Source organism: Geotrypetes seraphini, chromosome 2, assembly GCF_902459505.1.
Source record: "Geotrypetes seraphini chromosome 2, aGeoSer1.1, whole genome shotgun sequence".
NCBI lineage: Eukaryota > Metazoa > Chordata > Amphibia > Gymnophiona > Dermophiidae > Geotrypetes > Geotrypetes seraphini.
The window spans coordinates 303558071-303571702 of NC_047085.1; the positions used below are offsets into that span (position 1 = coordinate 303558071).

The window sequence follows — 13632 nt, forward strand, 5'->3', positions numbered from 1 at the left end:
TTTATTACTTGTTTTGAGGTGTGATCTTCTAGATGGAGGTTTATGTCTCCTAGGAGAAGGTTATGAGGTGATGTTAGGGAGTTCTGGTAAATAAATTCTTCAAGCGCTTGTTTGTTGTCATTCCATTTTCTTGGTGTTGAGTAATAGAGGATGCATGTTAGAGTTTCTATGAGAGAATCATCGGATAGTTGACAGGCTAGGAGATCTAGGTGGGGAGTGGAATGTTTGTCTAGGGTCTTTATATTGATGTTGTTTTTGAGTATGATGGCTAGGCCTCCACCACGGTTTTTTTTTCTGCAGATTAATTCAATTTTATAACCCATTGGGCAGAGTTCTGTGATGGAGGGATCGGATTCTGAGGTTAACCAGGTTTCGGATAGGAATAAGCAGCTTAGTTGTTTTTTAATTATCCAGTCCTTAATAAGGTCTGCTTTTGTGCTTATTGATCTGATGTTCATATATGCACAGGATAATGTAGTGTTAAGTGTTTGGGGAGTGGGTGAGCAGTTTGGGTGGAGGAGATTTTCTTTGGTTAGTGGGTGATAGTTGTGGTTTACCGATTTTGGTTTTAGGGTTGGTCTATTTCTCCAGTTGGTTGGTATGCTGATATGGTTGAGTGAGGAGCAGTCTATCAAGTTTCTGGGCGAGTATTGTTTTCTGGTAGGTGGATGGAATCTATGGGATTTTGTTAAGGTTGGGATAGAGGATGTATGATATCCTTCTGCTTTTCTGTTGGTTAGGAGTAGGAAGAATATTAAATGTAGGAGTGTGATTGTAGATAAATTGGGAGGCATAGTTATTTTTGTTTAGGGAGTCAGAGAGTCTGGAGTTAGGTACTTGGTGTGCGGCTATCAATATTATATAGGGTATTGTTGGTTCATGGGGAGCTAACAGTGTTAAGTAGGATTAAGGAGATCTATCAGTGGGATATAAGAGTATCGGCAGTAGCAATTTGTCTATGCTTGTCAGGTGGTTTTGGAGATAAACAGTACTATCAATTTAACATGATCTATGAGGTAATGCAGAAATACAGTACTATCAGCTTGACAGGTTATATAAAGATATATGGTTATTTAGAGGATATCTAGTATTAATAGCTATCAGGCTCTGAGTGTATGTAGGTTCTTTTGGAGGTAAATAGTATTATCATTTATCAATCTATATGTAGAATTATTGGTTATTAAACAGTATTATCACTTATCAATCTATATGTAGAAATACAAGTTAGTTAAGTAATACTATCACTTATCTAGCTATATGAAGAAATACGTCTAGTAATTGTATGTCTCTAATGGAAATATATGCTTAACAGTTATTTATGCAGGTAGACAGTTTTATTTTCAAGTCTATGGGCTCCTGGTTGTAGCGGCTGGACCCGCTGCTGCTTAGGTGTATAAGCAATTGATTTTCCACTGTCAAACTCAGGCCCACAGTGTAATTATATTTGGCCCGCGAGAAAATATCAAATGTCTACTAGAGCTGGCCCAACAGGAGACAATTTTTTGACCCAATTGGCTCATGTCCCCATTAGGCATGTCATCACGTTTGACTTTTTTACATGTTCCCGCGGCATTCTCCGGCTCTTTTCACAGTCTCACACTGCGTTGCAGTAGCACTGGACTCTTCCGCAATTGTTTTTTTGGTAAGTATTGATTTTTTCATCATTTTTTCTTCTTTTAATCCCTTGTTGTATATAGTCTTTTGATCACATTCTAATTCTGGCATTTTGTTTTCTGGCACACATTCTTTTCCAGTGCTAGTGTTTTTCTATATTCCTATTCGTTTTCTCTGCTTCACGTAATGGTTTTTATAATTATATTTTTATGCTTTTTCAAACATATGTTGCTAATTCACATGGTATTTTCTTTCAGCCCTTTCTGGTTTTAATCTCTTTGTAGTTTTTCCGTTTTAAGTTTAGCTCAGCTATTTACATGTCATGGGCTAGTTGTAAATTGCATCATTGTTTTTTAAACATGTAGAGAGGCATAATAAAAAAAAACATCCAAGTCCCCTTTTAGCCTTAACCCTAAATGTTAAAAGTAGAAGCAGGAAAAATGTCCATTCTTAAAAAAAAAACCCCAACGTCAAAAAGGAGGGATTTTTTGATAATGGCCTATCTCTACGTTCAGCTGCTTAAACGCCCAGACCACCACTACGTCTACACTTACAATATATAATCAAGAAAAAAAGCCTAAGTCCCAACCGCCCAACACAAGAGCTTTTAGGCAAAGGAGAAGCCAGTCCTTCACCTAAAAGCTGGATTCTGTAACCGGCATCTGTCAAAAAGAACACCGGTTACAGAATCCACCTCCTCCCCAGCAACGATCACGGCAGGAGAGATAGACAATCTCTCCTGCAGCGATCTATAACCCCCTCCCCTCCCCCACAAGCCCTCCTGCCCCGGCGAAACTGCGACCCTCCTGACACGATCAGGGCAGCAGGGAGTCCAGCCCTCCTGCCCCGGCGAAACTGCAACTCTGCCGACACGATCGGGGAAGGAGGGAGCCCAAGCCCTCCTGCCATGACGACACAACCCCCCCTCACCTCCGACAACGATTGGGCCAAGAGGGAGCACAAGCCCTCCTGCTGTGGTGACACAAACAACCCCCCCCCCCAATGATCGGGCCAGAAGGGAGCCCAAGCCCTCCTACCCCAGCGAAACCCCCTACCCCCACTAAAATTCAGGCAGGGGTGATCCCAGGCCCTCCTGCCCTAGGCGCACCCCCTCCCCCCACGATTGCCCCCCCCGAACCTCCGATCAACCCCCCACCCATGACCGTGTGACCTCCACCCCATACCTCAAAACAGTTGGCCATCCATCGAATGGCGGGCCTTAAGGCCTGATTGGCCCAGGTACCTCAAACCCCGCCCACAGGTGGGGCCTGAGGCGCCTAGGCCAACCAGAATTGGCCCAGTAGCCTTAGGCCCCTCCTGTAGGTGGGGCCTTAGGCACATGGGTCCAACCCAGCCCATGTGCCTAAGGCCCCGCCCACAGGTGGGGCCTAAGGCTTCTGGGCCAATTGCGGTTCACCCAGGTGCCTCAGGCCCCATCTGTGGGCAGGGTTTGAGGCGCCTGGGCCAATCAGGTCCTAAGGCCCACCACTTGACAGATGGCAGGCCTGCAGGATGGACAGGCTCAGGACCCGTCGGTCCGGCCAACTGTTTTGAGGTACCGGGAGGGGGGGTGTCGGGGTGGTGATGAGGGGTCAGGGGGGTTGGCGGGTGAGGGGCCAATCAATGGTTGGGGGGGGCGATTGGGTGGGGGGGGTGCACCGAGGGCAGGAGGGCCTGGGATCCCTCCTGCCCATATCTTAGTGGGGATGGGGGATAGGGGATTTGCTGGGTCAGAAGGGCTTGGACTCCCTCCTGGCCCGATCATTGTTGGGGGGGGGGGGTTGGGTAGTCACTGGGACAGGAGGGAAAGGGAAAAAAAAAAAAAAGATCGCGGCAGGAGAGATGGCTCATCTCTCCTGCCATGATGGTGATCCCCCCCCCATGAATCGCAGCACTTTGGGGTAAGGATCATGGCAGGGGAGATGCCCTGCCGCGATCCTCACCCCAAGGTGCTGCAGTTCGGAGAGGTGGGTGATCACCATCACGGAAGGAGAGATAAGCTATCTCTCCTGCCACGATCATTGCGGTAGGGGGTAAGCATGTTGCTGGCGCCACTGATCACGGCAACCGCGATCAGCTCAGTGGACCCTTTTCCGCACTTATACCTATTTTGACTTGGTCTAAGTCAGGGGTCTCAAAGTCCCTCCTTGAGGGCCGCAATCCAGTCGGGTTTTCAGGATTTCCTCAATGAATATGCATGAGATCTATGTGCATGCACTGCTTTCAATGCATATTCATTGGGGAAATCCTGAAAACCCAACTGGATTGCGGCCCTCAAGGAGGGACTTTGAGATCCCTAGTCTAAGTCAAACGTATAATTGCCGACTAGGCAACCTGTCTAAACCTTTGATTATACCTGCTATACGGCTATGTCTAGGTTGGCCCACCTCCCGCTCTTTCTCCGCCTCTAAAAGCGCCTATTTTCGCTCTATGCATTTAGAGTCAGGGGAAAGGCCTAAGATGGTTTTAGATATGTCTAAAACCAGCTTTGATTATGGGTACTTGGACGATCATGCTTTTTGATCATCTAAGTACCCATTTAAGCCACTTTTTAGACTTTTTTTGTTTTATGAGCCCCATTGTCTATCCTTCTGAAGTTGTACAATTATTATTTGGTTTATCTTTTTTTATTTTTTTATTAAAAGTTTGCCGAGAAGGAAAACTTCAATTGTAGACATTTTTTCCAATAAATATCAAGGTTGGCCCGCGACTTTGTCCAAGTTTTTAATTTTGGCCCACTATGTATTTGAGTTTGACACCTCTGATGTAAGTGGAGACCAGGAGATGTTAGCTTAGAATTATGATTTCTCCGACAAGAGACTGGATTAGTAAAACCAAGAGACTGATGTTGAGGATGGGAGGGAGAGAAACAAGGCAAGAGGGTTCACTAAGAAAGGAGAACCACCATAAGAGAACTGTCTCAGATATGCCAATAGTAAGAACTAACTGGAACCCATTGTAAGGAGTAACGATCGGCAGGAAAAAGTTCAGGTGACCTTGAGAAAGGCACAAGATTTAGGGTTTTGAATATCCTTCAGCCCCTGGAAAAATATAGCATGTGCTTTTGAGATCTGCGGGGTACTGGCCACTTTCAGACAGAATGCAGAACACTGGACTCGATGACTCTGTCTCCCTCAGCATGGCTTTTTCTTGAGTGAGAGCCTCAAACTCTGCACTAATTTTGCTAAACAACCCCGTGCCCTGCGCTAACTCCATCGCACTGGCTACACCAGGTTCTCTCTCACGTGCCCTAGTGCGAGATGGAAACTTCCGGTGTCTTGCTTCGAATATTCATGAAGTATATTTGCATACGGCGACTCCCACCTTCCATTGCTTTACATACTGTGGTTAAAGAGGCATGGCTATAGGAGAAGTCGGAGCCCACCCACAATAGCAAGAGGAAGTGGGGGGGGGGGCGAGAGAAGATAGTCTGGGAGTCTTACCTGCTTAGCCAAGTTACCACTCGGGCCCCGCTATTACACTCGTAGAGCAGGTTTAAATGTTAGTTTTCTTTTCTTGCATGCATCCTGCTCTTCTCTTTTACACCGCTAGAACCGCGGTCCTAGGCGACTTACTCGCCGCTTTAAGACCCAGGGGAGGGGGCGGTGCTAGCTCTGCCCTTTTAAGGCGTTCTCTCTTTGAAAATCTCGCGAGAGTTACGGTTGGTGGAAGCTGCAGCCGCGACGGAGAGGAGACTGGGAGATGGAGGAGAGTCTGGAGTCGCGGATTAGTAAGTGTTGCCAGACTGGAAGCTGCTGAGTGAAACTGGCCGGGCAAAGGCTTTGGGGGGGGGGGGGGGTTGGTGAGGAGGAAATGGAAGGGGGGGCTGCTCTAGATCCTGCTTCCGGGAATGGGCCGCGAGGATAGAGTGACGTCAACACCGGCGCGTGATTACAACCCCCCCCCCCCCCTTCCAGACACAACAATTCATTCGCGTGATAGTCTTGTTCTTCCCCCTCCCCCCTCACCGGGGCAGGTGCAACGCGGAGGAATTGTTTTCCCCAGGACAGTTTATGTGTTTTTATTGGTGCAGGTCTAACTCCAGGATCCATTCTTACCCTTCATTCCTAGCAGACAACTACTCAGAAGTTGGCGAGGGGAAGCAGAGGTCTACGCCAGTGGCATTTAGCCATGAACACTTAGGGATTTGTTAATACGAGGGTGCTCAAGCACTCGCGTAGCCGCCAAGTTTCCCGGTTCCAGGGGGAAGCTTTTGGACCAGTCCTGACTTTTTAATGCTCCCATTCTGGTGCATTATGATACAGATTTTAGTGCTCATAAGGCAGGGGTGTCAAAGTCCCTCCTCGAGGGCCGTAATCCAGTCGGGTTTTCAGGATTTCCCCAATGAATATGCATTGAAAGCAGTGCATGCACATAGATCTCATGCATATTCATTGGGGAAATCCTGAAAACCCGACTGGATTCCGGCCCTCGAGGACCGACTTTGACACCTGTGTCATAAGGGGTACGAATACCTGTGTTTTGGGATTTAAGTTCAAAACCAGGTCTGGGTAACCTGCTGGCATCACTATCCTCCTTGTCTTCCTACTAACAATTTCTATAGTGCTGCTGGATGTACACAGTACTGTACTTTAAAACATTCAAGAGAAGCTCCCTTCTCAGTAGAGCTTCCAATCTAATCAAACAGGACAAGTAGGGGGTTAATCAGGGAGTTAAAAGGAATCTTAAAAAAAAGTGGTCTTCTAGCCTGGATTTTAATACTGCCAGTCTGTTCAGGTGTATTGTGCAGCAAGGGAGGAGTGTATTTATTTTGGATTTATTAACTACTTTTATGAAGAGATTCACCCAAGGCAGTGTATAGCAGGTATAATTCAATATAAACTTACAATTTTGTTAACAGCATAACAATAGTAAAAAGACCAAATATAAACATAAATATAATGAATGAGGTAGAGTCAGTAAATTGAAATTTAATAATGGGATGATAATATACTTATTAACAGCACTAAATTTCAAATAAGAGATATAATACATACTAATAGGGAGACATGATGCATCCAGGGCAGGATTAACCAATAGGCCAAGTAGGCACGTGCCTAGGGCCCAAAATGGTCAGGGGGGCCCGATGAAGGAGGGCATCAACATTGTTTTTTCCAAACGGCGATGGGCCCCTACAGCACCGATCGGTAACGTGGGCCCCCCCCCCCCCCGATCGGCAACTTGGGCCACACCTTGATCAGCAACGTGGCCCCCCCATCAACAGAAAGTAAGACAAGCAAGCAACCCGGGTAAGAAAGGCAACAGAAACTGTAATTGTGCAATCAATGCTGCTTGCCCAAATTTCCCTCTGACGCAGCTTCCTGTTTCCGCCTGGGCGCGTGGTGGGGTGTGCCAGGGCAGGGGGCCCAGTGTACTTGGGTGCCTAGGGGTCCTCGACGAATTAATCCTGCCCTGGATGCATCTAGGCTTGGATTCTACTAATGGTGCATTAAGGTTGCGATAGATGCAGTAAAGCCACATATCTTAATTAGCTTAATTGAATTTAATTGTTGTGGTAATTGACTGCATCATTAAAAAATGGAGGTGCATACAGCAATTGCACTATTCTTACAACTACAGAGGTGCCTAAGGTCACAGAAGGCGTGGTTAATGCCGGAAGTGACCTTAGGTGTCATAACTAGAGTCATAAAATTTCTCCTGCAATCTATCGGGCCAAGCAGTCGCCTATCTAAGCCAGTCGAAAACAATGTACGAGAATAACCAGTTGCTTATTCTTAAGTACTACGATGCAGACGTCTTTGGTACCCGAGACAAGTTCACACCTCTAGTCATAAAGTACCATCCCCCCCCCCCACTAATACTGGCAGTGAATCAGACAATAATAATACCAATCATGCCATTAGAGTTGTATTGACTTGCTTGGTGTGCATAACATGAAATATTAACCCTTGAAGTACAATAAAAATACAAGTATAGGTTTATTTATGTTACACTTATTAAATTGTGCAATTATTCTGTGTCTGGTAAGTTAATATTTAAGAAAAGATACAAATTTTTTTATTGAGATGTTAATTTTTTTGTCCTAACGATTACTCATTTTATTTAGCTCTTTGTAGTCAATGACTTTATCAAAACCAGTGGTAGTAAAACTAAACGAAAAATTGCTGAACATCAAAATTCCCAAGAAAAATGGGAATTGGGAGTATTTTTGCTGTAAAGTAAAAGATAAAATAATTTGCTTGATATGTAATAATGCTATTAGTGTGCAAAGTTATATATAACATTAAACAGCACAATGAACAGCATAAATCAAGATATGACAATTATGAAGGATTAATGAGACAAGAAAAGTTGAAAGAGCTCAAGTTGGGACTGAAAAAACAACAGTTCATGTTTACTAAAGTATCACAAGAAAGTGAAGCGGTGGTGCATGCAAGCTACGCCTTGTCGGAGTTAATGGCTAAACACTCATAGGGGCATAATCAAAAATAACGTCTAAGTCCCCTTTTGGCCTAAGGCCCTAAACGTTGAAAGTAGAAGCAGGGAAAATGTTCATTATCCAAAAAAACATTCAGCTGTTTAAACGCCCACTACATATAACAACATATAATCAACAAAAAAAGCCTAAGTCCCAAACACCCAACACAAAAGCTTTTAGGTGAAGGAGGAGCCAGTCCTTCACCTAAAAGCTGAATTCTGTAACCGGTGTTTGTCAAAAACAACACCGGTTACAGAATACACAACTCCCTTCCCCCTCCTGACAAGATCGGGACAGGAGGAAGCCCAAGCCCCCCTGCCCCGTCAAGCCGCGACCCCCCCCCCCCCCCGACAAGATCGGGGCAAGAGGGAGCCCAAGCCCTCTTGCCCTGGTGAGCCACGACCCCCCTCCCCCCCCCGCCGATTACAATCTGGCCAGGAGGGCTTGGGTTCCCTCCTGGCCCGGCTACCCCCCACTAAGATACGGGCAGGAGTGATCCCAGGCCCTCCTGCCCTCGACGCACCCCCAATCGGCCGACCCGCAAGACCCCCCCCTACCGACACCTCTCCCTCCCCGTACCTGTACAAGTTGGCCGAACAGATGAGTCCCAAGCCCGTCCATCCGGCAGGCCAACCATCCTTCGAATGGCGAGCCTTAGGGCCTGATTGGCCCAGGTGGCTCAAACCCCGCCCACAGGTGGGGCCTGAGGTGCCTGGGCCAACCAGAATTGGCCCAATAGCCTTAGGACCCTCCTGTGGGTGGGGCCTTAGGCACATGGGGGGGGGGGATTTGCGGCTTGCCGGGGCAAGAGGGCTTGGGCTCCCTCTTGCCCTGATCTTGTCTTGGGGATCACGGCTTGCCAGGGCAAGAGGTCTTGGGCTCACTCTTGCCTCGATCTTGGGGGGGCGGGATTGCGGCTAGCCGGGGCAGGAAGGCTTGGTCCAATTAGAGAGAGCCTGCTAAGGATAGGAAAGAGAGTTATATTTTATTTTTTACAGAGTTGTGTGAAGAAGTGGGGTGTCAAGAAGCCCTGAAGAAGTGGTAATGGACTGTGAACCGTTGGCTTTTAAGAGATGCCACGTTTACATTTCAGCACATTTGGCAACATTGCTATTTAAGCGATTTTTGTCCCATATTTAAAGCCAGCTTAGCGGCAAGTGTAGAGTCTTTATGGAAGTTTTTTCTGCCAATGATGTGGATGGAGGAGGCTTGAGCATTTATGCCCTACCTAAGCAAACCTGAGGCTTTTTCTTCCGTTAAAGGCATTACTCTCAGCTGATTGAGTGGAGAAGTTTTGTGCGCATAGTAATTATTTATATTTATCCACTTCACTGTAGTTGATTTAGTAATTAAAGCTGCAGAAATTATTTGTCCTGTAAGTATGAAGGTTTTTCAAACAATCTTTTGTCTCGAAATACAGTTGCATAAAGAATTACTGATTTGGCTGGCAATTTAAGTGATCAAATCAAAGCAAAAACATCTAATTTCGAAGCTTTTTCCATTGCTTGTGACGAGAGTATGGACATTGGATGCGTAGCTCAATTAGCACTGTACAGAGTCACAAAGAGTAAGAAAACAGTCCCTGCTGGAAAGAGTTTACAATCTAAACAGGCAAGACAGACAAACAAGATGTCATGGATACAGTTAAGGGGAACGGTTAATCAGCTGGCTGAGTTGGAGGGCAGAGGAGTAGGATTAAGGATTGAAAGCTATATCAAAAAGGTGGGATTTCAGTCTGCTTTTAAACAAGGAAAGGGAAGGGGCCTGACGGACAAACTTGGGTAATTTATTCCAGGCATAGGAGGCAGCTAGATGAAAGGAACGAAGTCTGGAATTGGCAGAGGAGGAGAAGGGTAACGTTAAAGAGTGACTTATCTAAGGAACGAAGTTCTCTGGGAGGTGTATAAGGAGAGAGAAGCGAGGAAAGATTTTGAGGGCATTATGCACAAAGGTAATAAACATGGAGAATGTGTTGGCATTTGTCTAAAAAATTATCAATCTCATAAGATCTTATCAATCTCATAATATCTTGAGGCTTAAATCAGTGACAATTTTCTGCTTTCTTAAATGAATTAGAAAGCGAATATTCCGGTTTGTCCTACTTTACCGAGGTACATTGGCTATCCTGCTCCAAGGTCCTTAAACAATTCTGGGACTTGAAAGAAGAAATGTGTCAATTTTTAATAACTAAAAATCAAGACACAAGGCTGTTTTCTGATCCAGTATGGTTACAAGATTTATCCTTCATGATTGATATAACAAAACACAAACAGTTTAAATTTAAAATTGCAAGGAAAAGATCAGATCATTACAAACGTGTGATCAAGTCAATGTAAGCTAGTTCTTTGGGAAAAACAGTTGGGGGGGGGGGGAAATGAAGATTTAACACACTTTCCGACATACAACATAAACAAATCAAGTTTAGGTAAAATTGCTTCATATCAAAAATGTCGAACTGACTTTGAAACAATATTTGCAGACTTTAAATCTTTGGAAGACAAGTTTTTTGTATCTTCTTCGATTTTCTCAATATTGGGCTCCTTTTACTAAGCTGCGATAGCAGTTTTAGCGCGCGCTGAATTGCCGCATGGGCTAGACCTTAATGCCAGCATTGAGCTGGTGTTAGTTCTAGACGCGTAGCGTGGGTTTAATGTGCGCTAAAATCCTGCTTGTGCGAAAATCGCTATTGCAGCGTAGTAAAAGGAGCCCATAGAATCAGTGCCTAATCATATGCAAGTGGAAGTAATTGAGATCCAGTGCGATTCAGATTTGAAGAAAAAATACAGTGAAGTTGGCTTGCTTGAATTTTACAAATACAGTGGTGCCTCACACAACGAACTTAATTGGTTCCAGGAGCAAGTTTGTTATGTGAAACGTTCGTTATGTGAAACGCGTTTTCCCATAGGAATACATGTAAAAAAAAATAATTCGTTCTGCAGCATAAAATATGCTAAGATGACATAAAAAAGATAAATTTTTTGTTATTATTTTTATTTAGATACATCTAAAAACATACATCTCCCTGTCCTTTTACTTCCACTATCTTCCTATCCCATCTCTATTCCCTTTTGTCCCTCTCCCCATGATCAATCATCTCACCACCTCTCTCTGCCCTCACCCTCAGGGTTCAAGATTGCTTCCACTCTTTTTCCTGTTGTTCTCTCTGCCTGTCACCCTATGATTTAGCATCCCTTCTGCCCTTGTCCAATATTTCCCCTTCTCTCCCTCCCTCTCATCCCCTGCTCCAACATGTGCTTTCAGCGGCCTTCTCCCCCCTTAAGCGTCTTTTCTTCTCCACTCCACCTTTCCTCCCTCCCTGCCTCCACCTTTGTGGCGCTTTTGCACCCGACCGACAACAGAACAGGCCCGGTCGGACAAATCTCCCTGTCCTGTAGCCGCGAATCTAAATTACCTTCTTACAGCAGCTGGATTATTGAAGCTGCTGTAAGAGGTAATTTAGATTCGCGGCTACAGGGCAGGGAGGTTTGTCGGCCGGGCCTGTTGTCGGTCGATCGGGGGACCTGACCAGCTGTGCACATTCTTCGGGGCGGACCGCCCCCTCCCCCCTCTTTCGTTCGCCATTGCCTTCTTCCTACCTGCCCTGCCGCAGCCGCACACAGCCGAACGGAAGTCTTCCTGATGTCAGCGCTGACGTCGGAGGAAGTGAGGGCTTTGCTTAAGCCCTCCCTCCGACGTCAGCGCTGACATCGGGAAGATTTCCGTTCGGCTGTGTGCTGCGACAGGGCAGGTAAGGAGAAGGAGACTACCCTCGCGGCTCGACCAACCCCGCTGCGATCCAACCCCGCAGGAACCCCGGACTTCGTTGTGTGAAACGAAGTCCGTTGTACGAATCAAGACATAAAGTTCGTTGTGCGCAGCGTTCGCTGTGCGAGGCGTTCGCTGTGCGAGGCACCACTGTACAGTGGAACTTTGGTTTACGAGCATAATTCATTCCAGAAGCATGCTCGTAAGCTAAATTACTCGTATATCAAAGCGAGTTTCCCCTTAGGAAGTAAGGGAAATTCACTTGATTGGTTCCATCTCCTCCTCCCCCCTCGCAGCCACCGGCGCTGCTCCACCCCACCACATCCCCAAAAGACCCACCCCCAAGGCCACTGGTGCACTTCCACATCCCCCCCCGCTCGCAAACACCACCGACCCCCCTCGCGAATGCCCGCCCTTCTGGCTCCCGCCTCTCTCCAAGATTCTTGGAGAGAACGAGAGCCAGAAGGCCTTGAGCATGCGCAGATGCTCAAGGCCCAGTCTGGCAAGCAGCACGATCTTCGGGCATCAGCACTTCCTGTGGGTTGGTGCTGCGTGCTGGAGCTAGATAGGGGTAAGGCTTCAGTTTGTGCGGGTGAGGGGGGCGATGCCGGTTCGTGGGCGAGGGGACTAGCAAATCGAGTCAATGCTCAGTTTGCGAGTCATGATTTGCAAAAATGTTTTGCTCATCTTGCAAAACACTCGCAAACCAAGGTTTGACTGTATTTGCCAGCCAGGTTTGAAAATATGCATATGAAATTATTTACACTTATGAAAGGAAATAAGTCTCCTATCAGATCCAGAATTACTTTAATGAAACGTCCCGCAATGAACTGGCCATGCTAAACTGCCCAAGATGAACTGGCAGTGATGAAACAGTCACACTTAACTGGCTGCACTGAATTGGCCATACTGAATTGTCCCATTCCGTTACTAGAAGACCAATAATTCTGTCCTTCCAAAAGAGCACAGTGAATTCTGATGTTAGAAAACTTTGTCTAATAACCTTTCAACTACTTAAAAAAAAATAAAGACAACTAGCCCTCTTCCAGACTTGCTCAAATAGTTGAAAATGATGGTAAAATCACCATGAGTGAGAAATCTGCTAGCATGTTGCTACTATTTGGGTTTCTGCCAGGTACTGTAGCCGGGATTGGCCATTTCTGGAAACAGGAAACTGGGCTAGATGGACAATTGCTCTGACCCTGTATGACTGTTCTTTCATGTGAAGAATAAAAAAAAGAAACAATATCTTGGAAGGTCATATGGCCGAATAGTGTATGAAACAAATCTGAGCTAGCTTGTGCTGGTTTATTAAGCCTTGAGGATGGGCATGAAAGCGTAATGTGACTTACAGGCCTTCAGTATAGATTTAGCAGAAGCCATTCCTAAGGTCGCAATTGGCATTTTCTTGCGTCTCTTCCAGGTTCAGTACGCTAGGTGTTCAATCCCTTCCCGCAATCCGGGAGTTGCAGAAATCCAAACACTTTTCCGAGCACATGTTCCTCCCACCTTAGAGAGAGTTAGAGCCCCCTGCAGTTTCAATTTGTGCAAGCAATCCATGCAGAAGTCTTTTGGATTTACTCTGCATCTTTTTCTTATTTTTTTCTTAAAATTCAACTTTTTCGGTGGCCTGAGAGCCTTGAGATCCCTTTGTGGTGGTCCTCCGTCAGAGGAAATGGTTCAGTCCCGCCGAACTGGACTGCTGCTTCACTGAGAAACTTTGGAAGATCTGTGGAGCCAGCCTGCTGTGTGCCGCCCTTCCTGGACTCGGGGTCAATTCCCCTGGAAGCTCACTTGCCCTCTAACCTTGTATG

At 46.0% G+C, this 13632-nt stretch overlaps 2 protein-coding genes across 4 annotated transcripts in view; one reads left to right on the forward strand and one right to left on the reverse strand.

The window, feature by feature from the left end:
- Window positions 1-5193, reverse strand: part of LGALS2 (galectin 2) — a 101694-nt gene extending 96501 nt beyond the window's left edge. The window contains exon 1 of one of the 2 annotated variants that reach the window (XM_033929911.1): window positions 5058-5193. The gene's annotated coding sequence lies outside the window, so the exon portion shown is untranslated. The remainder of the gene's footprint in view (window positions 1-5057) is intronic. The other variant, XM_033929910.1, reaches the window with a different exon arrangement.
- The window catches only part of GGA1 (golgi associated, gamma adaptin ear containing, ARF binding protein 1), a 139133-nt gene continuing 130667 nt past the window's right edge, over window positions 5167-13632 (forward strand). The window contains exon 1 of one of the 2 annotated variants that reach the window (XM_033929907.1): window positions 5167-5344. In XM_033929907.1, coding sequence (XP_033785798.1) covers window positions 5317-5344 — 28 coding nt within the window. In that variant the 5' untranslated portion in view covers window positions 5167-5316. The remainder of the gene's footprint in view (window positions 5345-13632) is intronic. The other variant, XM_033929908.1, reaches the window with a different exon arrangement.